The sequence below is a fragment of the Lichenostomus cassidix genome, chromosome 6 (assembly GCF_008360975.1).
Source record: "Lichenostomus cassidix isolate B80296 chromosome 6, HeHo_3.0, whole genome shotgun sequence".
Classification (NCBI taxonomy): Eukaryota; Metazoa; Chordata; class Aves; order Passeriformes; family Meliphagidae; genus Lichenostomus; species Lichenostomus cassidix.
The window spans coordinates 5,247,908-5,271,396 of NC_139487.1; the positions used below are offsets into that span (position 1 = coordinate 5,247,908).

Below are 23,489 nucleotides of genomic sequence, written 5' to 3' on the forward strand. Positions count from 1 at the left end.
AAGTTGAAAAAAAGTAAGACTGGTTTAGCAGTAAGGTTGTTACCAAATCTAAATATGCATTTAATACCAATCTAATAAAACATTTTCTTTTCTGTCAGATCCAAAGAGCATAGAACTGTAAAAAAAAATCAGAATCACACTTGAATTTCAAGTTCTGAAACACCTGGGCTTGGTTTTTTCTGAGTGCAATTTATGAAGAGGTGTAAGTGCAAATCGTGTAAGGTAGGAGCACTACTGGAGTTACTCAGTCTGTAATTCCATGTCTGCATGTTTAAATTCACTGCCAGAGTTTTGCAGTCTGTATTTTGGCACATGTAAAGCTGCTGGAATTTGAGGTACTGAGAAATGTTCCACAAGATTAGGGATAAAAGTTGACCCTGTGAACCTCCTTATACTAGAAAGTATTACAAAGGAGTGAGTCAGAGCTTTCTGTGAGTTCAAAGTGAAGAGTGTTGGACAAATTCCCCTGATTTATTTAGGCAAGCCTGAAATAAAATACAGTTTTCTGCAAGAATTCTCTTTAAGGCTGTTTTATGCTGCACACCTTGAAGGAAGGTTATGTTTAGATTTGCTCTGTGTGTATCGAATTAAAATATTAAAACTTTATTACCTCCTCTTTTACTCTGGTATCTGTGAATCTTCAGGCAATAACTGCATTAAGCTAAGACTTAGAAACCTTGGTTTGAAACTAAAAATGGCTTGTTGGTTTAAGGTTAATAAAACTCAAAAATTATTCTTGGCTTTGAACTGTGAAAAACCACCCCAGATCTTAACAACATGCAGTCCCATTGCTTTCTCTGAAAGGATGAGGGTTAACCACACTGTGGTGTATTCTAGCAGCTGGTCACTCATTGCTTTGTGGTTAAACTGAAAACCTGTGTGCTAAAACATTTAGGTAAAAACCCTGTAAATCTGAGTCCCTGCAGGTTCATGGTACTTTGTGCATTTCAGCTTTGGCTGATCTGGAAGGAAAAGCCTTGAAGCCGTGTTTGCCAGCCCATCATGAACATCAAGACATTAAAATGAACATTGATGAAGTTTGACACATGGTTTTATTCAACCTGTGATACTCTGAACAGTCTATGATTTTTATGCATGAATTTTTATGGATGAAAATGCCTCATTTTCTGGCCAGAATTCAGGTTACAGTGCAGGATCTAGTCTCATTTGCTGCTGTTAATAAACTTTTTAAGTCTAAAATCAGATGTCAAAGGGCTGGGATTATTTTTTGCAGAGAAATGAATCTCCTAGTTTGAAGGCTCCTCATTGTTAACATTTCTAATTTTAAGTTCTTAAAATCACATAAATAGGCTCCACCTCTGCTGAATCACTTGCATTATGTTGGTGTAAATGAAATCAGGTTTAAATAATGAGTTGGGTTTCTCATAGTCTGTTGATTAATTTTGAGTCTTTCAACTGTAATTCGGCGTTGAAATGAGCTGTGCATTTTACCAATTTTCTGGGGTGTTATTCATAGCTCGGCATGTTCCAGAATAGATTTTTGCAATGGCAACAGCTAAGCACAACTCCTTCCATTTCTTTTCAAATCCAGCTATTTAAATTTAAGTAAAATTACTCTTTAGAATACAAGTCAAATTTTAAAATAGCATCTTTGTCTGAAATCGCATTATCAGGCGTGTGTCTGCCTTTTTGGGTGTCTTGCACATTCTCTTTCCCCCTACACACACACACACCTGTTCCTGCCAATGTCAGTGGGAAATTTGCTGAACTTTTTCCAAATTGTCAAAGCTGCCCTTGTTTGGGATGATGAGCAGCCCAAGGCTTGCTGCCACACTGTGCTAACAAGTCTTGGATGTGCAGAATGGAGCAGGAGATGGGAGGCTAACAAAAGCTTTCATGGTCTGTTTTAAGGAAACATGAATATTTGAACACAGATTTCAGTTTTAATGGTACCCAGTTCTTTAGGTGTGAGTGCAACAGTGTGGTAAGTACTCAGAGCACACCATCTTCTCTGTATTGCCTGGCCTGCAGCCAGAGGTTATGAAACATGTGTGGGTTCATTTTTAAGGGAAATTTTGCCTTGTGAAATAAAGGAAAAACTGGTGAAAAAAGTGATATAAGGACTAAAAATCAATGTAAAATGTGTAGATGTGGCACAGTTTGAGTAAGTCATAATTTGCTGTATATTTGCTCTGTATGGGTATTGCAGCTTATTTGTGGAAAAAGACAAAAAATCCCCAGCAAATGAACCACGCCTGAAAATCTCCACTGAATTCACCTGGAAGGAAAATTCCCTCAAGTCATTACGTCTGATGGAGCGCTCAGTCTTGAACATGAGAGCAGAACACATAGAGCAGCGTTGGGAACGTGACACTGACAGAGCGGGCACTGCTGTGCCCATCTGGGATTCTGTCTGCAGGAGTATTTTCAAGGAAAAGGGGTGGAAACAGAAATCTTGGAAACATTTGTATCAGTGGGGGGAAAGGAACTGAAAATGTCTCGGCTTCTAGAGGTCAATTTGTGGCAGATCTGTAAGCCAGGTTTCCCATGTATGGATGGACAAGGAGCTGGGCTCTGTGGGGTTTGTTGGAGGCACTGGCACCATGGGCATGATCTCTGGCCTCTAAACATTTTCATTGTTCTTAAGCACTCCCTCATCCCCAAATCACTGGCATTAAGTCTCAAAACTAACCCATTGTCAGTACACTGCCTCGAAGATGATGTGGTTGTCCTAGGAGTATGAGTTCCTAAGACTTAAAATAGAAACCGGGCTTTGTGACCTGATTCTGAAAGAAAAATAAAATCTGGTGGTGTCTGTACTGCTTCAGTGTACATGTACTGCCTGGAATACCTGGCACTAGTGGATATGACTAAAAAAAGCTTTGGGAGTTCATGTCCCGGCTGTCTTTCCCCCTCCCCTGCTCCTTTCACATGTTCCTCTCCACGTGCTTTACCTCTCCAAGCTGTGCCACCTGGGCCCTGTGCTCTTCTGATGCTTGTACGGCATTTCTAGTTGTGTCCCAAAGGTTGTGCCTGTCTCACACATCTGCCTGGAAACACCACGTGCAGCTGCTGAGCAGTTCCCTCAGCAGAGCAGCAAACTTCCATATTTTTTTAATCCACCCCAAAAGCCAAGAAATCTTTACCAGCTAACACAGCTTTTGGCCCCAGTGCTGAAGGCAGAGGTCCAGGGGTGTGCAGGCCAAATCCCTTCAGCTGGAAGGTATTGTGCTGTTGTTTATTTTGGAAGCACAGATGCAATTGATTCTTGTGTTCAGTCTTCTGGTGTCACCAATTCCCAGGAATGAGATCTTGGCCTTGTGCATGTAAGTGGAAAATATCCATAAGTTTCAGTGAGATGGGGAGCCCATCCAAGTTCTGTCTGCGAACGGAGCTTCTTAGCAATGTGTTACTGTGCGTTCAGGATGGGATTTGGCTGAGATGGAAATAAAACAACTGTTGACTTGTCTGCTAACAGTGGTTTCTGTGACTTTTTGTGTATTGGTGATATTTCCAGTGGGATTTAACCATTCCCATTGCCTCCCACTACTGTTTTTCTGAGGTAATTGTCTGTTTGATGGCTTCCAACTTTGTCAGAATTATACAAACTTCTCATATGCTGGATTTTTGAACCAATATTTTGGTAAAAAGTTATTTCTGAAAGTATCTTTGTTAAAATTGCAGTTATGCCCTCCTGTTCAGAAATAATTGTCCTAAGCGTTGGAAGAGCAAAGGAGTCACCCTAGCACAAAAAGCTTGGCGTGTCTGTTTTGGTAAGACAGGACACGATTTCACGAAGGTCTTGGGGAAGTGTTTTTGCTTCTTGCACCTGCTCAGCAAAGACAGGAGGGTGGTCGGTGGCTAATGCCGGGTGGGGGTGGCTGCCATCCCGTGTCCGAGAGCACGGTGACAGGAGCAGAGTGAGGAGCGGGAGGCTTGAACCGGGAAGAGCTAGAGCAGGGGCGGATGAGCAGGGATGGATGGGCAGGGTCTGAGATATCCGGGCTGTGAAAGCGGGGGCGGCTGGAAGAAAGGAGCCCCGCACCGGCGCGGCTCGGGCTGAGGAGGGGCAGGGTGCGAGGGGCCGAAGCCCCGCGAGTGCCACGTAGCAGGGGAGGTGGCTTTGCCCCGGAGCCGCGGAATCCCCGCCGCCCGGGCAGGTGCGGGGCTGGCGCTGCTCCGCGGCGGGCGGGGCGGGGCGGGGCGGGGCGGGGCAGCGCGGCCGCCCTCGGGCTCGGCAGCGGGGCCGAGCGGCGCCCGGGATGTTCAACCGGGCCGTGAGCCGGCTCAGCAGGAAGCGGCCGCCCTCAGGTAACGGGGTTGGGGCGGCGACCCCCGGGCGAGCCCGCGGCCGCTCCCGCCGGGGCAGCGCCGGGCCGGGCCGGGCCGGGGGAAGCGCGGAGCTCACGGGGCTCCCCGGGCCCCGCCGGCTCTCGGAGCTCGGAGCTCGGAGCTGGGGCTGCTCGGCGGCCGCTCCGCTCAGCTCCGCAGCGGGGCCGCGGGCGATGCGCGCTCCGGGCGCGCCGGGGAAGGAGCGGGAAGAGGGAAGCGGGCTGTGCTCGGGCTTGTGCCTCGGCAGCCGAGTTTCTATCAGCCCAGTTTCTATCACCCCAGTTTCACTCGCCGCCTGCTGCTGTTACCGGGGGCGAGGCGATAGCCCAGGACATCAGAGCGTGGTTGTTCAAACTCCACATTGACTTTGAAGAGTTTGCCTTCGGAGGGAGCATTTTTAGCTGGAATGGAGGTTTCCAAGGAGTAATAATGCGGGATCGCGGTTCCCTCCGTAGCCAGGCCTGTAGCGTGGTTGTGTGTTGAGAATTCCCGATGCTGCGAGTTCCGAGGGGTGATGTCTGACATCTGTCACTGCTCAGACGTTCGGGACAGCAGTTGCAATCTCCAAATCCTAGAAAATAATACCGATGTGCAAGGAGAAGTTGCAGTCTTTCTAAGAAAAGCCAAATGCGAGCTTTGTCTCGAGTTGTGTGGGTTTTCTCGGGGCTTTTTTTTGGGGTTGAGTTTTTTTTTTTTTTGCGGGGGAGGGGGGCGGCAGAGAGGGGGTGTTTGGAAGGATATATGTCTGGTGAGCGCTTCCAGAGATGCTACAAAAGAGGAACGTCCCTTTAGTTTCCTTCCTTATAGTTAAAAGTGGAATCCAGTAGCCATCTGTTGCTAGAGACAGTCAAAAGAGGATGTTGAGTCTCATGCTCTGAGCAAGCAACGCATGCGAAGGACAGCTCTGCTGTGGCAAAAGGGTCTAAAATTCAGCTGCATCTAGGAAAACATTGTTGTGCGAGGATTCATCTGCTGATGCTTGGATACATGGAAAGTAAGGGAATTTTCCCTTTTCAGCTGCTTGCTTATGAAGTTTCCCACTGCTTCATACCTTGGATTTATTAATTCCAGACTGGTGACTCTTGCTGGGTAGGCATTCTGGTGACTGTAGGACAAGATGAGGTATTCAGAGTGCTTTTAAAGTAATAATAAAGGCTCATGGCTCGCAGCTTTACGATCCAGGTGGATCAGGAGAGGTGTGGTCAGAAGTGCTTCAAGAAGAAATGGAAGCAGCTTTTCTTGTTGTGCATTAATGCTTAAATCTAGCATAAGGAATGTGCTGTTTGCATGGTGCTTTTGTCCCTGTGAGTGTTTGTGTGGCGGTTGTTTGATAGGGGCTGTGCAGAAGGTGTGGGGAAGGGGATGGTGGAGCAGGCATTTAGGAAGGGATGTGTTCAGCAGGATTCTGTGAAGGCTGTGAGGCTGTGCTGCTCGATATGGTGCCACAAAGGCCACGATATCAACAGCTGGAGAGTGACAGCAGCTCGGGCAGCCGTTGTAGTGTGCAGTGCTTCTGGAAGGCAGAGTGATCAGCATGTCTAACTCAATTAGCTGTGTCTGAATCACTCAGCTTGATGGGTTCCCACAGGTTTCTTTTTGTGCTTGTCGAAAACAAGGGCTGGAACTGTGAGTTTTGACCTGCAAAGTTGTATATATCGATGGTATTGACGCTTCCTGGGATTTCGGTCCAGGTTCCTGTTTGGAGGATGCAAATATTTGGCATTTTTGATAGCACTCTCCAGCTGATAATGACAGCGTTATTAGTGCTGCACTTACCGTTCTGCCGCGCACAAAGAGCCTTTATCCGCAGCCTGCTGCTGCAGCGCTATTGTGTGATGGGGAAGGCAGCTTCCCTGAGATTTCCCTCTAAAATAATGCTCCAGCTAATGCAACTGCCTGCTTGCTGGCTTAGCAGGGAGTGCTCTGAAGAATGGTGCTGTTAAAAGGAGCACTTCATCATGTGCTGTGTTGGTAGGAGCAGCTGGACGCTCTCTGCACATCGTGCGAGCAGTTGGGACTCTGCAGCCGATTTCCAACTCAGTGGAAAGTTTGCTTCAGCAGAAACTCTCCCAACTGTGCTCTGCTGTGCGTGCCTTGCTGCCTTTCTCTGCCTCTTGGTTCCTAAGCCGTGTAAGAGGCAGCAAGCTCTGCTCTGAAATTCAATTAGCACGTTATAATGGCATAAATGTGCTGTAGTGTGAGAAATGTAGTTAGCCCATTTATCATCTGAGGTGCATTCTTTGTGTTGCTCGTGCAGAAATATTGGTGGGAGAACTGCCATTTTGTAATGCCCTTTTTGATGCACAGAATTATCTCCCAGTTTTCACTAACAGCAAATGTCTGCCTTCCTCATTTAAATGATTACACAAATGTGTATACATTTTGGTTGTTGTTAACAGTGTCAAGCTTGTTTTTTCCAAGGGTATATTACCTAACTTTGTCACTAGAAGATTTTAACAGGAGAAAGTTGTCTTTTCGTATATATCAGAGTTAAATATGTGTCAGGAGGATCATTCATGTATCTGCTTCATTGCCTCTTCAAATAAACTGTTTCAGACTCATTAATTTGCACTTCAGCTAAAGTATAATTTTTAAGGTAATTTAGTAATAGAGATGGATTTGGGGATCAGCTTCTGGAGTTGTTTACGGTGAAAACCTCTTTCCTGTCTTTTAAACTCTTTAAAAAGTTGTAGAAATCACACATCAAATCTGCTACATGAAACCAGCATGTGGAGTGGGAAGTTATGATCCTGACTGGAGGGGGGGGTTGGGTCACTTTTGTATTAGAATAAATGTTGGTGATGGCATATTTAATGGGATATAACAAAAATACCCTGCAGTTTTAATACCCTCATAAAATTTTAGGGTGTTTCCTACTGTCATGTATTGCATGCAACCTATTTCTGTTTGTGCTGAAGGGAATGTTGCTGTTTCCTGGTGGTTGCAGAGGAACACTGGGCATGGGGATGGATGGTGCTCAGCCTGGTGTCCCCAGCCTTGGGGTGGGCAGTGCTGGGAGTGCAGCCTGGGCTGAGCTGGGATTGCACCTCTGGAAGCACCCAGAGCTGCCCAGCACCTCAGACATCCCACAGCCTCTGCCCTGGGGAAATTCCAGTTTGAAAAAGTGAGGCAAGGGGGAAATGGAAGGGTTGCAATGGACAGACAACCCTCATCTCAGTACCACGGAATTTTTGGGGCTGTGGGGAGCTGGTTTAGTGGGGGAACAAACTGAATAACAGTGTCCTGTACAAGGCTCAGCAGAATGGACACTTGGAAGGAGTTGTGTAGGTTCCTCTCTTCAAAACCAAATTTTTTTCTATGGAGGTTAAAGGAGAAGAATGCAGGGAGAAGAGGTGCAGGGTCAAAAGAGAGAGCAGGGTTTGGAGGATGACAAGGAGGAGTGGAGGGAGAACATAGTTGAGCTGTGCTCAGTAGGCTGGAAGTGAGAGGAAGCTGGGGAAAATGAGGATCAGGGAGGATAGAGAATGGCCAGCAGTAAAATGAGAGATCAGTCAAAGCAGCAGGAGAGAAGTAGATGTATCCTGGGTTTGTGGAAGCACTTGCTCCATCCTTTGCTCACCAGAATTTGTTTTCAGGTTCTGAAGGCCCTGAGTCTGCATTGGCTCATTGAAACACACACTTTGCAAAGTAATTATTAATGTCCACTTCAGATTTGGCTGGAAAAGAAACCCTGGAAATAAAATGTGATTTTCTTCTTCTCCTGTTGTGTGCTAGATGTTGTGTTCAGTAAGGGAATGGCCTTGGTCTGCAGCTGCACACTCTGAGCTGCCATTCTGCTCAAGGTGAGCACAATCATCAGAAAGGATTCAAGCTCCTCAGGGGTTTTTGTGTTCTGCTGCAATACACTTGCCCATTCCCACTCAAATCTCACAGATTTTACTGAGATTAGGTGCCCAAATGCTTTGAGTCAGGTTTCTAAAATAAATTTTTCAAGTGATAATCAAGAACCACATCCTTTTGCATGGGGGGTTGGGGGGTTAAAACTGAGGCAGTGTTAACTCTCTGTGCTCATGTCATGGGTGAGCTCTGCAGCTGGGGTTTGGGGAAAATCCTCAGGCTCTGGCTCCTGACCTTCAACTAGCAGAGAGTTTCTTATACAAACCCCCCTCTCCTATCAAGGCAGGAGAGATGTTCATTCATTTAGAACACTTGGTAAAGCAAACAGACTCCACAGGTCCCTACCAACCAAAGCTCAGGAGGCTTTCTGTCATGCCAGTGTTCTGTGGGGTTTTGACCTTAGCATTGTTTCCAGTTACCAGCTGGAAAGCAAGAATCTATAGTATAATATATATATATATATATATATATGTATATATATATATATATATTTTCTGCATGGATTGTTTTTTGAGATACTTAGTGAGGATTAGTTTTATGGTGAAAGAAGGGTTTTTAAAAGCAGAGCTTAAGCAGAAGTTAGTAAGATCCAGACTTCCAGTAAGTTGGTAGGGAGAAATGCAGGAGTTATAAAAAGATTCTCTGCTGGTTACAGTAAGAGTTTTGTGCATCTCTCCAGTGCATAGTGACCTGAAGTGCAGCTCTTATCCTTCTGACTGCCCTCCTGTTTTCCTGGGGCATTTTGTGTGTGAGAGGAGAGGAGGCTGAGCACTTTATATCTGTGTTAAGTGTTTTTCAGATGAGCAATAGCATTCCTGGAGTTTTTCCAAATAATAGGTTTTCTGAAGGGTAGCCAGCAAACAGGATTTTATTTTTTTTGCCATCACCAGGCTCGAATGAAATGCACTTGCCCCTGGGACAGAGAAAATAGAAATTGTATTCCATCTCCCCTGTCTGTGAGAAGGCTGGCTGGCAGATCAGATGTGGGCACAGTGCAGTACACCTTATAAAAGGAGAATTTCAGTGCACTTGGAAACAAACAGTAAAATCACCCTCTTGCCCAAAACCTGGAGTGAGGCTCTTCTGCTGGGTGTATTTCCTCCCATTAGACTGGGTTAATATCTTGGACTGGTCCTCCTGCTAAACAAACCATTATTTTTCCTTCTCTCTCTGCTTTTACCCAACCTCCAGCCTCCAGTGATGATTCTTTTCTTAAAGACAGCTTTCACATGTGTGTGACTGACCAGGAGCTGCTTTAGAGAAGCCAATGTTGTGGACAGTGCCAGAGCAAAACATGGACTGTGGTCATTGTATTCCACAGGCAGGAGGTGCTTGAACTGCTATAAAACAGTGACAGTGTCTCCTTTCATGCTCATGGATTATATGGCTGTGAGGAGTTTTTGCCTCCTTACAGGCAAAGCAGATTTCAAGTGTCCTTCTGTATGTTTATTTTCAGTTTTATGGTGTTTCCTTTAAAAAGAGCAACTGAAATCAAGGGGGGAAACGAGGGAGGCATCCATGTGACTGATATTTGTCATTTCTAAAGAAGATGCTGGTTTTTCAACCTTTTTTTTTTCTTTTTCCCCAGAGATAAATGACAGCGAGGGCCACCCAAGCAGCAGCCACCAAACCTTGAAAGGAACCTCAAAATGGGCCACATCACTGGAGAACCTCCTCGAGGACCCCGAAGGAGTGAAACGGTTTAGGGTCGCTATATTAAATATGGATATTTACATGAAACAAAACCAGGTTTTAAAGCAGAATGAGCCTCAGCAGGAAGGGTGCAGCTGTGCCAGTGCTGCAAACAGAGGCACACAGCCCTCTAGATACAGCTGGAGCTGTGCCACTGGCTGAGCTTCTGAGGGAGCACCTTTTGCCCCCTGCCACTGCAGCCTGAGCTCCAAAGGCACGTGCAAGACTTTTGGCTGCATCTTCCTGATGGGATCTGTCCTCTCTTGCAAGGATTAACAAGTTCCTGTTGGATAAACTGCAGTCCTTGAGCCCTTGATCCCTCCTGCCAAGCGTTATTTATCCCTGAGTTATTTATCACTCTTGGTTCTCATGCATTGTCCTCAAGCCATGAGTTACCAGCAGCACTCTGATCACTCTGGGGCTCTTGCTCTGCCTTTAGCAGCTCTGCTGAAAATATTCCCTTTCAGTTTACTACAAAGTGTGGGCTGGTGCAGCTCGAAATGGCTTGAAGTTTAATTGGGTGAGGGTGGTGAGTTGGTGTTTCAAGGCCTTCTTGCCATATTAAATGCAAGAATAGGAACTGCCTACTTGCAAGTGCTTTTGCCATTGCCATGCTGATAATCTGCACCAGGGTAAAATGGTTTCCTGCCAGACTGGTTTGAAAAGGGAGGTAAACGAGAATTACAAAACATTGATTTTGAATTCTTAAAAAAAAAGAAAAAAAAAAAGGAGAAGAAGTAATCTTGGTGCTATTTAATTCCTGGCATTACTGAGTCTCTATTTTCTAACACTTGAAAGAGAAAACTGATGATCTCAGAGCTATAAAAGTTTCGGTCATTATATTTCATAAATAAATTTAATGAACATTTTTCCCCTTTTAAAGCATGTCTCTCTTTTGGAGGAATGTGCTGTGTTTAAACACTGTGGGGAACACAACTACATCTTGTGCTTCAGTTTGCATTAGTGAATTTTTTGCCACTGATGATCATGTTTAGAAACACTTTTATTTGTAGACATTTTAGCCATTACAAAAATCAGAGAGCTACTACATGAGAATCCCAAGTGATCTGTGACTCTAATTAAAATAGTTCATTATACTCACCTGGTAATGAATTCCCATATTTTTGGATTTCCCTATGCACAGTGGCTGGAAAAGTACTCGAGTTATTTAAGGGAGGCTGAAGAAACTATTCCTGTTGGTTACTGATGTGCTCTGGGATGAGATGTTGCTCATCACCCTTCTGGAATGTGCTGTCAAAATTCAGAATATCAGTGTTTAAAATCAGTTGTGCAGAGGCGCAAATGCAGTGGTTCTGTTACACTGGGCTGTGTAAACTCATTGTAAAGTTAATTGTAGGCAGCTTCTAGTTCTAATAGCTATAGTAGGAAGAGGGAAAAGCAATTGAGAAATTGGATCCTAACATTTGGGTGTTTGTTTTTCCCTTTTCTAGGAATTTTTAAAGAAAGAATTTAGTGAAGAAAACGTTTTGTTCTGGCTAGCATGTGAAGAATTTAAGAAAACACAGGGCAAAAAGCAGGTATGTTTCCTAAATAAATTTTGCTTGTTGACAAAGTTTACTTAGCAGAGCTGGAGCTAAAATATCTCTGTTGCATAACGTGCTTTGTGTGAATGCAAATAAACGTGTTTGAAGAAATTGCACTAAAATCCTCGTGGTGGAATTGTTTGGAAACAAAGCCAGTTCTATTTCAAATCAAAACAAAGTGCTGAAATTGTCAAGTTTCCCATGTTTTGAAAACTGAGCTTTTTGTAGTTTCTCGGGAGTGGCAGAAGTTTTATTAATCCAGTGCTGTTGCATCATTTTGTTTGCAAATATAAAGATATTTAATTCAGAACTTTCTTTGAGCATAGAAGCTATTATATGGAAATTTACACCACTGTGATATTTTAGTGGAACATAAAAAGAACAAGTGGCACAAACAAAAATATTTTACAGCACCAAAATGAAACACTTTGCCTTATCAAATTACAAGTTACGAACAAATAAAAAGGGGTCTGTTTAAACTTTTTTGCTTAAATATTTATCCAAATTGATGTGTACCTGCAGAGCATTTTCATTTTCATGTCAGCTCTGTCTTTCTAGTTGGAAATATTCTATTGGAAAATTTTTCAACCAGCCACCTCCAGTAAGATATTTTTTTTTCCCCACTGCTTGGATCTTGGTTTACATTTAGATCTACCAGGAGCACAGGATCCACTTTCACATTTAGATTTTGAAGGCCATAAAGCCAGGCCTAAAATATGTACCATGTTTTGTTGGCTAGTTTCTGAAAAAAAATTCATGGTTGTTTTTTTGTTTGTTTGTTCTGTTGTTTTCTTGAGACATCTCAAATTTATCTGCTCTTTAAGAGGAAGATTCTGTGAGCATGAAATTAAATAGTTTCAAAACTCCAAGTGAGCATCACTGTCCTTGAGAGTCAAACTCCTAAAACTCTTTTTTTTAAAATCCCACCTTTCTGCATTTTACATGAGTGCAGCTCTTGTTGCCAAAGGACACATTTTAGGACCATGAGGAGATGAGACTGAGAAAATGCCCCTTAAACCTCTTCCAAATGGGATTATTTGTGCTTGGAGGAACATCAGAAATGCCAAGGAATAGGAATCAGGTGGGAGAAGTGAGCTAGGAGAGATGCTATGAGGTGCAGGTGTAAGAGGGTTGTGTCCAGACTACAGCATTCTCCTCTTAAGGTCAGGCAGAGATTGTCAGCTGAAACAGTTTCCCAGCAGATTTTCAACAACAAAAATTTCTCTGTTTTTCCAAACAATGTATTTTGGGTAGGGGACTCTACTTTCTATAAATATCCTGTGTTTTGCACTGAAAAAAACATTCTCCTCAAAACAATTTGTTGCATTTAGTGGTGAGTATGTTTTTGGTACTGATAAATCCATAAAAATGCAACAATACTATTTTTGCAAGAAGAGGGAAATGTTCATTTGGATTGTGAACTTTGTAACATTTAGCAGTTTCAGCTTTGTGTATTCAGCTGCTTCCCTCCCTCATTAAGGTCCACGAATGCAGAAAGTCTTGAGGAAAGGAAAGAACAACCAGTCAGTCGACTTTTCTGCAAAGTCCCACGCTTTCAGTGGGATAATAATGATATTTTCCCTTGCTAAATAATTTCCATATTTTTAGCTGATTTAGGATTGCTAATTTAGGATGCCAGTACAGAAAATGGTGAAGTGATGTACAGAGATAGGAGCTTAGTGAATCCTTCAATGAATTGCCAAATGAATAGACAGAGACCTAACTGAGTTCTATTTAGGTTAATTATTCAGTACCAGTATGGTCAACCTGTGGTCTGGTGCTGCCCAAATTATTATCACTGGCTGAATAATTGTGCTTTAGAATGACACAGACTTACAGTAAATCTTTGAGGCTACTGCTTATGGGTGGCTTTGTTTAGATAATTTACAAAGCGAGGAGAAGCACTAAAAATAGAAATCTTTCCAGTGTTTATGATAGCGTGAGGCATGGATCTTTCTTCTGAAAGTGACTCTTGCAGAAATCCCTTTGCATCTCTCTATTGTGAGCACAATATTCTAAAAACAGCCTTTCACTTATTTTGTAATTTGCTTCTCCTTAAAACTGGTTTCCCACACAAGTGATCTCATGGACAGTGAGACTCTTGGTCAGATAAAGCTGATATCAATTTAACCCAGATTGGACAGAGTCCAGAGGAGGCCATGGAGATGCTCTGAGGGATGGAGCAGCTCTGCTCTGAGCCAGGCTGGGAGAGCTGGGGGTGTTCATCTGGAGAAGAGAAGCTCCAGGGAGACCTCAGAGCTCCTTCCAGTGCCTAAAGTGGCTCCAGGAGAGCTGGAGAGGGACTGGGGACAAGGGATGGAGGGACAGGACACAGGGAATGGCTTTAAACTGACACAGGGCAAGTTTATATTAGATACAAGGAAGAAATTCTTTACTGTGAGGATGGTGAAACACTGGAACAGGTTTCCTGGAGGAGTGGTTGATGCCCCATCGTTGGAAACAAAGCCAGACTGGATGGGGCTCTGAGCAATCAGGTCTAGTTGATGTCCTCTGTCCCTGTAGGGGGTTGGAACCAGGTGGCCTTTAATGTAATTTCAAACCCAAACCATTCCATGATTCTATGAATGGGATTTTCCCCCCTATTTTAAAAGGATAAAATAAACTTTTCATAACTTTACATGGGAGTGCTGGTGTGGGTTCTGCTTGGTCAGTTTAAACTTGCCCAAAGGCCACCACAGGAGCAGTGGGTTAAGCATCCATTGTGCCAGGGGTATTTATGTTATCCTTTCTGTGTCAGCCCAGGGCACTGTTTGGTTTTGCACAGGCTGCTGCTCCAGTAGGGTGGAGGATTCAGGGAGCAGGGGAGATTTTTGGTATCTGCAAGCAGACCGCATTGCTGGCCTGGGCAGGTTTAAGTGGACTGGGTTCAGCCCAGCTTCTTGCAGCAGGAAAGTACAAATTTCTCCCCTCAGCTCAGGACACATCTTTGTAGTTTAAAAACAATAGCAAAAACCCCCAGATATTCCTTTAAAATTGAAGTTAAAATAGAAATGTAACGTTTAGTGAAGACTGAGAAAGCAACTAGGTCAAGTCCACTCATAGCTGTGCTGCCACCCATGTGGCCCTCATGTTAGGGCATGTATTTAATTATTGGAATGGGAGTGGTGGGGATAAGTGAATAAAATTTAACTTTAAATATTTTGCTGGAGTTAGTCATATGTTGTTGCATTTGTTACTGTTAATGAAATAAACAATGTGTCAGTCATGCTGCTTCCCAGGCTTTAAATGCTTCTCCTCTTGCAGCTGAGCTTTAAAAATAAATTACAGATTGTAATGAATGCTTCCAGCAACGGGGAGTACTTTCAGCTATCCCTAAAAACCACCAAATATCCATGTGGAAGTTTTGTAGCGAGTGATTCCAGAACCAAATCTGTGCATTCAGGAGTTTCTTCTGTCGCTTCCCATGTGGAATGCAGCCAGGGCTCAGCAGGGCTGGGTAATGCTGCACAGCTGCTGGGAGCCTGAGGAGCATCTGGGGCTCCCACTCACCTCATTTGGGAGCCACACATGCTGGAGAGCTGAGTTTGACCCCAGGGAAGGAAGTGGGGAGGAATATTATATCCACTTGAAACGGGGGAGAGGATTGCTGTAGGCAGAGCTCTGTGCTCCAAACGGGAATGTGGCATGGCTGGGGTGAGCACAGATGGGACTGGGGAGTGCCAGAGAGCCTTTAGTAACCACCTGTGAACAAAATCCCAGTTTGGGAGCTGCTTCAGCTCCAGAGCAGAGTTCCCTGTGCTGATGCAGAGCAGAGAATGTCACCAAGTTCACAGGGACAATCTCTGCCTCCTCCACCTGAACCTGGCTCTGCCTGAGTGACATTTGGGGGGTGTATGAGCACGCTGGCAGCTTTGACTGTTCTTTCTTTTTAAAGCAAATTATCAGCTGTAGCTAATCAGCTGCTGTACCACTGAAGCAGAGGCATAGAACAGTTCTATTTGCAGCAGAACCTGTAACGTTCAGCTGTGCATTTCCATATTTCCCCACTGCTATAAAGCCAGGTCCCCTGTGTCTCTCCAAGGGCCTCCTCTCCCTGCCACAGCTCTTTCACTTCCTTTCTTTGTTATTCTTCCTCACAAAATCCAAAGAGCCTCCCTGTTTCACCAGCCTCCCACACAGTCCTCTTGTTCCCCTGCATGCTCTTTAAACTTCCTCACAGTTACTTCTAGTTTTGTGTTTCCTCTCCAGCCTTCCCCTGCTCCTTCTCTGCAGTGTCCTCGGGCAAGCAGCACCTTGTGCTGGGGCTGGTGAGGAGCCACATCTGCCTTGATTAGCAGCAAAGGACATCCTGGCAGTTCAAGCAGAGCAGATAACATTTGAGCATGTATTGCAGTTTTTCCCTTGCTGGGTGTGCTGCTTTTCCTCTCCCTTTCTTTTCTCTTGCTGATTTTCCATTGACTCAGCAGGAGGGTAACTTTTTCCTCAGTCCTTTGCCCCTCTCTCAAGTATGGTTGAAATTGGACAGCAGGTTCAAAAGTCATTTATGTGGGACTGGCAGCACAATTGCTTGTGCTTTGATAGCTGAAGGCCCCTTTTCTGTGCCTGCATTAGGGAATTAACTTTGCCAATTTTAGCAGTCACCCTCTGATCCATTGGATTCATTGCTCATTTAGAGAAGAAGTGGCTAACCCAGTCCTCCCTGAGCTGTGAAACTGGAAAAGTTGGAAGTTGTTAAAAGCAATTCAATGCGACCTAATGCACCTGACACGTAATGTTCTACCCACCAGATGAATAATGAGGTTTAAAAAGGAACACTACAGAATGGGTGTCCTCTTCAGCTGTGAGAGAGACAACTCTTCAGGCCTCCTGAATGCTCAAACACATGCAGCTTTTCTTCTAATTACCCTGAAATGCAAATGCATCTCAGCTGTAAAACATGGAAGTAATTCTGAGATTCTTTCATGGGCGAAGGTTTAAATGCTTCCTTCTTCACTCCCCCTTCCCATCAAAGGCACAGATCTTTAGCTGGTGCTGCTCTGGAGCTGTGGTTGCTTATCAGAGGAATCCAGGATTTGGGATGTCCCAGAGCTGCAGCTGCACAGGGCTTGTTTTCAGCGTGCAGAATTCAGATTGAAGAGCAGGACTTGGCTCTTGCCTGGCTTGGGTCTCTTCTACCTCTCTGGTTTTCTCTTATCCAGCTGGTTAAGGGGAGCCTGCACTGAATTTCAGGGGATTTCAGTGAATTTCACTCACTGCTTTGAAGCTTAAATATGCTGGTGGGGTCAAGATGTTATCGCTGTCACTGCTCTGCCGAGGGAAGAAAGCTGAAATCAGGGCAAATACCAACCAACAGCCTTATTCAGGTCACACCCTTACTTATCAGCTCCCAGGGGCTATTGAGAGTCTTTACCAATTAGCCAAGTTGCTGGTGTTTTCTTTAATCATGTAGTCAGTAGGTGAGCTGCTCTGGAGTGATAGTTAAAACAATGTGGTGTGACAATGTTATCTGACAGTAATATGGATTATACACTAACTTTGCTCACTTTTCCCTTGTAGTAAGTTCCCATTTTTTTTTCCTCTGGGTTTCTTGCCAATACTGATGATCTGTAAGGAAAAAGAGTCTTCTAAAAAGTGAAGACAAGGTCTAGTTGATGCTGAGCAGTTTTATGCTGGCTACTGAGATTCAAACATCCCAACCTGCTATAACATATGTGCTGAATTCACTGATATCAGTGTAGCTTTTGGCCTGCAGGGTGTTTCTCTTCCAGGACAAGTGAATATACACAAGCAGGCTAATCTGTGTGTACTTCTTACCTTTTTTTTTTTTTTTTAATTTTAGAATAAGTTTTTGTTTTGGGACATGAACCTCTAGATGTGACCAAGAGCAGTTTCCAACAAAACGTTACCTGATACAGAGAATATTTCCACAGCAAATAATTCTTTCAATAAATATGTCCTTTTGCAGATGCAAGAAAAAGCTAAAGAAATTTACATGACTTTCCTGTCCAGTAAAGCTTCTTCCCAAGTCAATGTTGAAGGGCAGTCCCGTTTGAGTGAGACCATCCTGGAGACACCTCACCCTCTCATGTTTCAGAAGCTCCAGGACCAGGTAAAGTTATTTACTTCAATAACACAGTTTCATTGATTTTTGTCTGGTTTTCATGAACTCTGCTTTCTAGCCACAGCATGGATTGAACAGGTAGGCACAGAGCTGGGTTGCTTCCACTTTGGGGATATTAATGCAGCTGCTCTGAGGTATTCCAGGTTCTTAGCCCCATCTGAGTAGGACCAATTAATGAAGAGAAGCAATACAATCATTCTAATTCCAGCTCAGGACTTTGCTGGAAAACTGGATGGAGTTTTCTCCTGGGTTCCTGTGTGGGTAACTCGAGAACCACCCTGGCTAACTCAGTGCCTTCGTTTTCCTGTGTATTCACTTGTTCTGAGTCATTGCTGATGTTTGTTTCTGCAGTTGCCACTGGTTTCCTTGAGAGCTCAAGATTCTTCATTTGGCTTTGATTTGGTATTTATATTGATATGAATATAACACAATTTTCTGAAAACCCTTCTCTTCTGTAATGTGCAGGACTTAGAGGAGTTGGTCTCTGCTTTGCCTTTTCCTAAGGAACTTGGGAGGTCTGGTAGAAATTAGAAATTTTGCAGGCATGTCTTTGGGTGGTAGATTTTCTTGATATTTAGCTGATTTCAAAGCATAAGTTATGAAGTGAGTCATTCTTATCTGCAGCTTTCCAGCACTTGCAGTACTATTTTTAATTCCTGTACCATCCTCAGGACTACCTGTATTTTCCATTTGGCTCTTTCCTTTTGTGGAGAAGCAGCACAGTGATTTAAATAGTGTTTTCAGCCCATTTCAATCAGGTGTTGAATACATTGGTTGGGTCAGTTGGAGGGGCCTGAGGAGCAAAGGCTCTGCTGTTTTTCAGGCAGGTTCCAAGACATGAGCAGTGGAAATACCTGAAACCCAATTTCCATGTGGAGAGAAAGAGTTTTTCGTGGAAGAACTTCTGACTTGGGGGGGAAGGGAAAGAAATGTTCTGGTGGATCTAAGCACTGCAGTTCAGGGTGGGTGATTATAAGAGCAAAACTGGAGGGAATACTGGAGTTAAAATATTTGCAATTTTACAAATGACATGCACAGGGAGAGCCACGGATTAGTAATACCTGAACTGGAAACATACTGGACTAGTGGTAGAGGAATCCCACTAGTGTGGGAAGAAATTCTGTGAGCTTTTAAAAACAAATGCAGAACATTTATGGGTCACTGCAAGAGTCCAGTGCTTGGAGCTACTCCTTCTTGCTGTTAGATAATGGCTCAGAGGAGTTACGGTCTTCTCTAGTTTTCAATCCTTATAAAGTTATGAGGAGTGGTGTAATTTATTCTCTGAAGAGCAGTGTTAACCACTGCTGGCACTGTGTGTCTGAAGCAGAAGAAGGCAGAGCTGGAAAGCCACGGAATGGTCTAGAGCAGTGCTGGGAGCAAGAACTTCAGTTCTCCAGAAAGCTCCTGATTGAACTGGGGATACTGGTGGGGTGTGGGTTTGGGGTCATGGGGTCACCTTAACTGCCCCCAGGCTGGTTTTTTGCACTGAATGGTGTTAGAGGTTTCACAGAATTCCACGTGTTTCAAAAAAATTATGGGGTAAATATTCCTGTTCCACAAAGGCAGTGAGAGCAGGGAGGGAGGGGAAAACAGGGCTCTGCTTTGGTGTGTGAATATCAACTCTGTATTTTGTATTTGGCTGACCAGACTGCAGAAGATCTTGATCTCCACTGTTTTTTCTCTCTGGGAGATGATTTAACTGATACCAGGAACAAGAGGGCTCTAAGTTTTCGATGCTGACATGATGTTTTAACAGGAAATGTCTTCCTTACAATTGTTTTCCCTTGAGCTGGTTGGATAAATTTAATTATGTTGTAGTTAGCCAGTGCCAGGAGGAATAATTTGACTTTGCTTAACTGCATAGATCAGGGTCTACACAGAGTGGGTGTTTGAGGATTTTTTTAATTTATATTCCAATATGAAAAAAATAGTATTTCCACAGTTTTTAACATAAACTTAAATATTTACATATGTAAACGAGTAGTGGTTAGTAAAATCCACCATGTAATTTAGTTGTAAGGGAGCTACTTCAGCAAATGCACAGACAGGAATAGTCAAGTTCTGGGTGTTTGCCTGTATCTGTCCAGATTCCTCGAGGACGTGAAATAAAAAAGCATTTTGAGATTGTTTCCTCCTAGCAAAGAGTTGTGTTACCTGATTGTACTCTCAGTTAGAAGTGAGACCTGTAAAGGTAAAGATGAGTTATCCACACTTGAATTAGCCACATCTGCAGGTCAGAATCCAGAGATTTGTCTTGGAAATTCAGTTGCTCTGAGTATCATAAAATGTAATCAGTCCTGAAACATGACTCAGAGAGGCTCCACCAGTGAAATAATAGACTGAGGGTGATGCTGGCTTTGGTTTTGCCTCGATTATAGTTTTGAAGTTTACTTTTTTCCTCCCCCTGTGTTTCAATTCCAAGCAAAATACAGTCCTGGGCTTGACACCTGAACAGATTCCAGGCTCCTCTCCCAACCCTTTTGTTTTCAGAAAACTCCAAAAGAGTTGTAGCTTTTTTTTGTCTGCAGTGGATATAAATAGACTAAGAACACAAGTTATGCTGAGGGATGAGGCTGAACCCAAACCCTGGAAGAGAAAAGCCATACTTGAGGCTCACTTGGTGTTTCCATGCTGGCTGTGAGAAGCTCTTGGCCTAGTGAAAAGTGTGATTACACAAAATTAATCCTCCTCCAATTTCAACCCACGTTTTAATTGGCAAGAGACATCTGTGCTAGGTCAGCTCTTTGTGGCAGGTACCTCCAACCTTCCTCATCTGGCCTGAGACCAGTCTTGGCATTTGGTCTAAAAAGGATGGGAAGATTGGCATAGGTTTAAGAAATATTGGTTAAACCAGTTGTGTCAGTATTTGTGCAAATTATTTAGAGGCTTCTTTTAGTTATCCAGTGCTCTGCATGAGTTACTCTGTGATGTTCAGGAGTCACTGCAGTCAGAAAGGTGCATAAAAGATACCTGTCTTTCTTCAAAGCTCTGCTTTGTACCTGTGAATGCCTTCCAGACCCTGTCAGGAGGGTCTGATCATCCTCCTCAGTGACCATAGCATGTGACCTCTCACCTGCAGCATTAGTTTTGCAAAGTTGTAAAAACTACAATCTGATCCTTCAACTAATGAGGAAGTTATTGCCAAGCAATGGAACCTACAATTTTTTTTACCACATGCAGCCCATTTGAGAGTTAGAAGTGTATTTTTTTATTGTCTTGCTCTGTAGTAATGCTCCAGTACAAACAGAACAAAAGTACATTGGAATTAATGTGTCCTTCTCGTTTAAAATCTCATTTTACTTAGGTCATTTGTTTTGTGTTCTTTCCCCCCCTGCTCTTCCCAGATATTCAATCTCATGAAATATGACAGCTACAGCCGCTTCCTGAAGTCAGACATATTCCTAAACCATAAGAAGAGTGAGGAGCAAGAGGAGAACTCACCAGAGGCTCAGACTGCAGCTAAAAGAGCATCAAGGATTTACAACACATGAGAGACACACAATGGATCTCTTCAGGAGAGGCAATACAATAAGGAAATTACACTCAGGAACAATCTAGGTTTATAGCAGTTGCATTTAGGGCTTGGAAAGCTCAAAACCTTTTTAGGAGATACTTACCTTCTTAATTGCTTGAATGACTAATTGTTTTTGCATGATAGCTATTAACCAAGCACCCATGGAAGGACTGTTTCCTAGCTAAAAGGCTGAGGTGTTCCTCCATAGCATGAATTGCCTTCCATATTTCACAAGTTAAAATGCTTTCAATTCTTGTATTTTCTTTTGTGAGGCATCTTGGTGGTGAGAAATGGGAGACGGCGTGGTTGGGGTTTTATTTTTGCCTTGCAATTTTTATTTGTGACTAGCTTTTACATCCTGAGCTGCTGGGAGGATTGAGGAGTACATTTCACATTAGTTTGTGGGTGAGTCATTCATAGCAAATTCAATCATAAAGGGACAGCATCTTTCAGGGTTAAGCTCAATAGAATCCAGTCCCTTCCTGTGTAACTTTGTTTTTTCAGGGTGATGTCTGTTTTGCTTTGCCTTTATTGCTGAATCAAAACTCTTCCCAAGTTTGATTTTCATTTTTGTATCTGCTGAATTTCCTCCCCCCTTTTTTTTTTATTTTTGCAGTAGACAATCACCTTCTTGAGATGATGGGCTAACCTCTGTTCCCTTGGGAACAAAAGCTCTAAAAGAGAGAGAATCTCTGAAGAACTCCTACCTGCCATTAGGGAATGTGACAGCAAATATCCCAAAATACCCACTCAGGGCACACTGATCACAGCAAAGCTTGGCTGGGGCATGTCCCTCACATCAGTGGGACATCAGGTGCTGGGATCAGGAATCATCTGCTCTCTCCCAGCTCTCCTGAGCAATCCTGCTGTGTGCAGCCACAGCAAAGGACCAACAAACCAAACCTGGTTTGTTGTATTTTGCTTTACTCAATTTTTTCTGCTAAAAATTGCCCTGCCGAGTTTTGTTTGCCCCACAGAAGTATTTCAGGGTTTCCTAATTGTGGCTTTGGAGAGCTGCAGTGGAACAGGGAGTTGGCTTTGGGGTTCAGCCATTCTCACATCAATCTTGACAGGAAGGGGAATTTATTTCTGCCCTGTGCAATCACAGATAAAATGTCAGGCAGGTAAAGGAAGACACTCCCAATGAGCATTCCTTGCTGCCTTGGGAATGTGTCAGCACTGCAGAGCACATTTTGGCATACAGTTTTTCATGTGTTCATATATTTTTTGATTAATTCACTGCAGTGTTACTGAATTGCAGTTGAAGCTGGGAAAGTGTGTTTAGCTGCTTGCTCTATTTACAAGCTTTGCAGCTGTAGTCTGGCTGTTTCCCACTCTCTCATTATTTACTCTTTCATTTTTTTGCACTGCTTCTCTTGAACTTTTGTTTATGTGCTGGCTAATCTGAATGCACAGTTAGCTTTTGAACATTTTGTACTTATTTTTTTGTCAGAAAGGCCAGATATGTTTCATGCATTGCCATCATTATCAATGTTGAAAATCTAAGCCTAGTTTGTAATTCTTAAGAATGCAAACTCACTTGGTAGACTCAATTATTTCTTTTAACTCTGAGCCACTCTTGCAGGTATTGTGTAGAGAAAATTGTTTCCTTGGGCTTTTCCCTAGTTAGATGTAAAAGTGGGGATGGAAGTTCTGATTCTTCCCCTAAAGCTCCATGCCCTGATCATTTTTAGGAAATCAGAGAAGGGGTCAGTGCCTCCATATGCATGTTGTAAGGTGTAATTCTTATGCACTGAGTTAATGGTCTTTTTATACTCTCAAAAGATTTAATGGTGAAGTCATATTACTTCAGGCACTTTCAGTGGTATTTGACCTCATGCTTAAGCTGTATTTCAATGTTTTACTGAAAAAGAGTGAACTAAACATGTGCATGAATTTTTTTTTTTTTTTTTCTCTGATGGGGCCTAGGAAATGGGACCATCCATTCTGGACATGCCAGCTATTTGTAATCTCAGGATTACCTCTTTTGAAAATCCACTGTAATAACAAACCCTTGATTGAACAAACCCTGTCCTCTTGTCTGCCACAGCAGAGGACAGAACTTCTGATAGCACTGAAGCCCTTGGGAGTGGGCAGCTTAAGCAGTTTAGGATTTGGGATTTGTTTTTTTTCCCAGTGTTTGCTGCACAAGTCTTAGTGATATTCAAAAATTCAGCATGGGGACATTCATGGGAAAAATGCAGACTGAGCTCTTACCACATTCATCACATGGATGCACAGTAGATTCATTTTTGATCATATTGATTTTAAAAATGCATGAGCGAGGGAGAAGAGTCTTTGACCATCATGTTTTAAAATAGTAATAATGAAAAATAAAACCAGGAGCCATATGGACAAAGGTAGGGCATTAAAGAGAGGAAATAAGTTTGTAGCTGCTTATGAACAATGCTTTCCTCAGCAATGTGTTCCCTTTCAGGTCTTTCCTAAGAGCAAATGCCCCCAGTGAGTAGAAACAAAGGTGCTTTACACTGCCATGAGACAAAAG

General features: G+C 43.3%; 1 protein-coding gene across 2 annotated transcripts; it reads left to right on the plus strand.

Annotated features, from left to right (window-relative positions):
* Positions 1 to 4,164: 4,164 nt before the first annotated feature.
* Positions 4,165 to 22,996, plus strand: RGS10 (regulator of G protein signaling 10). Of its 2 annotated transcripts, none has more exons than XM_085064714.1 (5): positions 4,165 to 4,272; positions 9,740 to 9,858; positions 11,295 to 11,381; positions 17,314 to 17,457; positions 20,814 to 22,996. In XM_085064714.1, the coding sequence occupies exons 1-5, from the start codon at positions 4,224 to 4,226 to the stop codon at positions 20,958 to 20,960; spliced, it is 546 nt and encodes a 181-aa protein (XP_084920840.1). In that variant the 5' UTR covers positions 4,165 to 4,223; the 3' UTR covers positions 20,961 to 22,996. The 2 variants fall into 2 exon arrangements, with proteins under 2 accessions (XP_084920840.1, XP_084920841.1); XM_085064715.1 differs by lacking the exon at positions 4,165 to 4,272 and adding an exon at positions 5,131 to 5,287.
* The last annotated feature ends 493 nt before the right edge of the window (positions 22,997 to 23,489 follow it).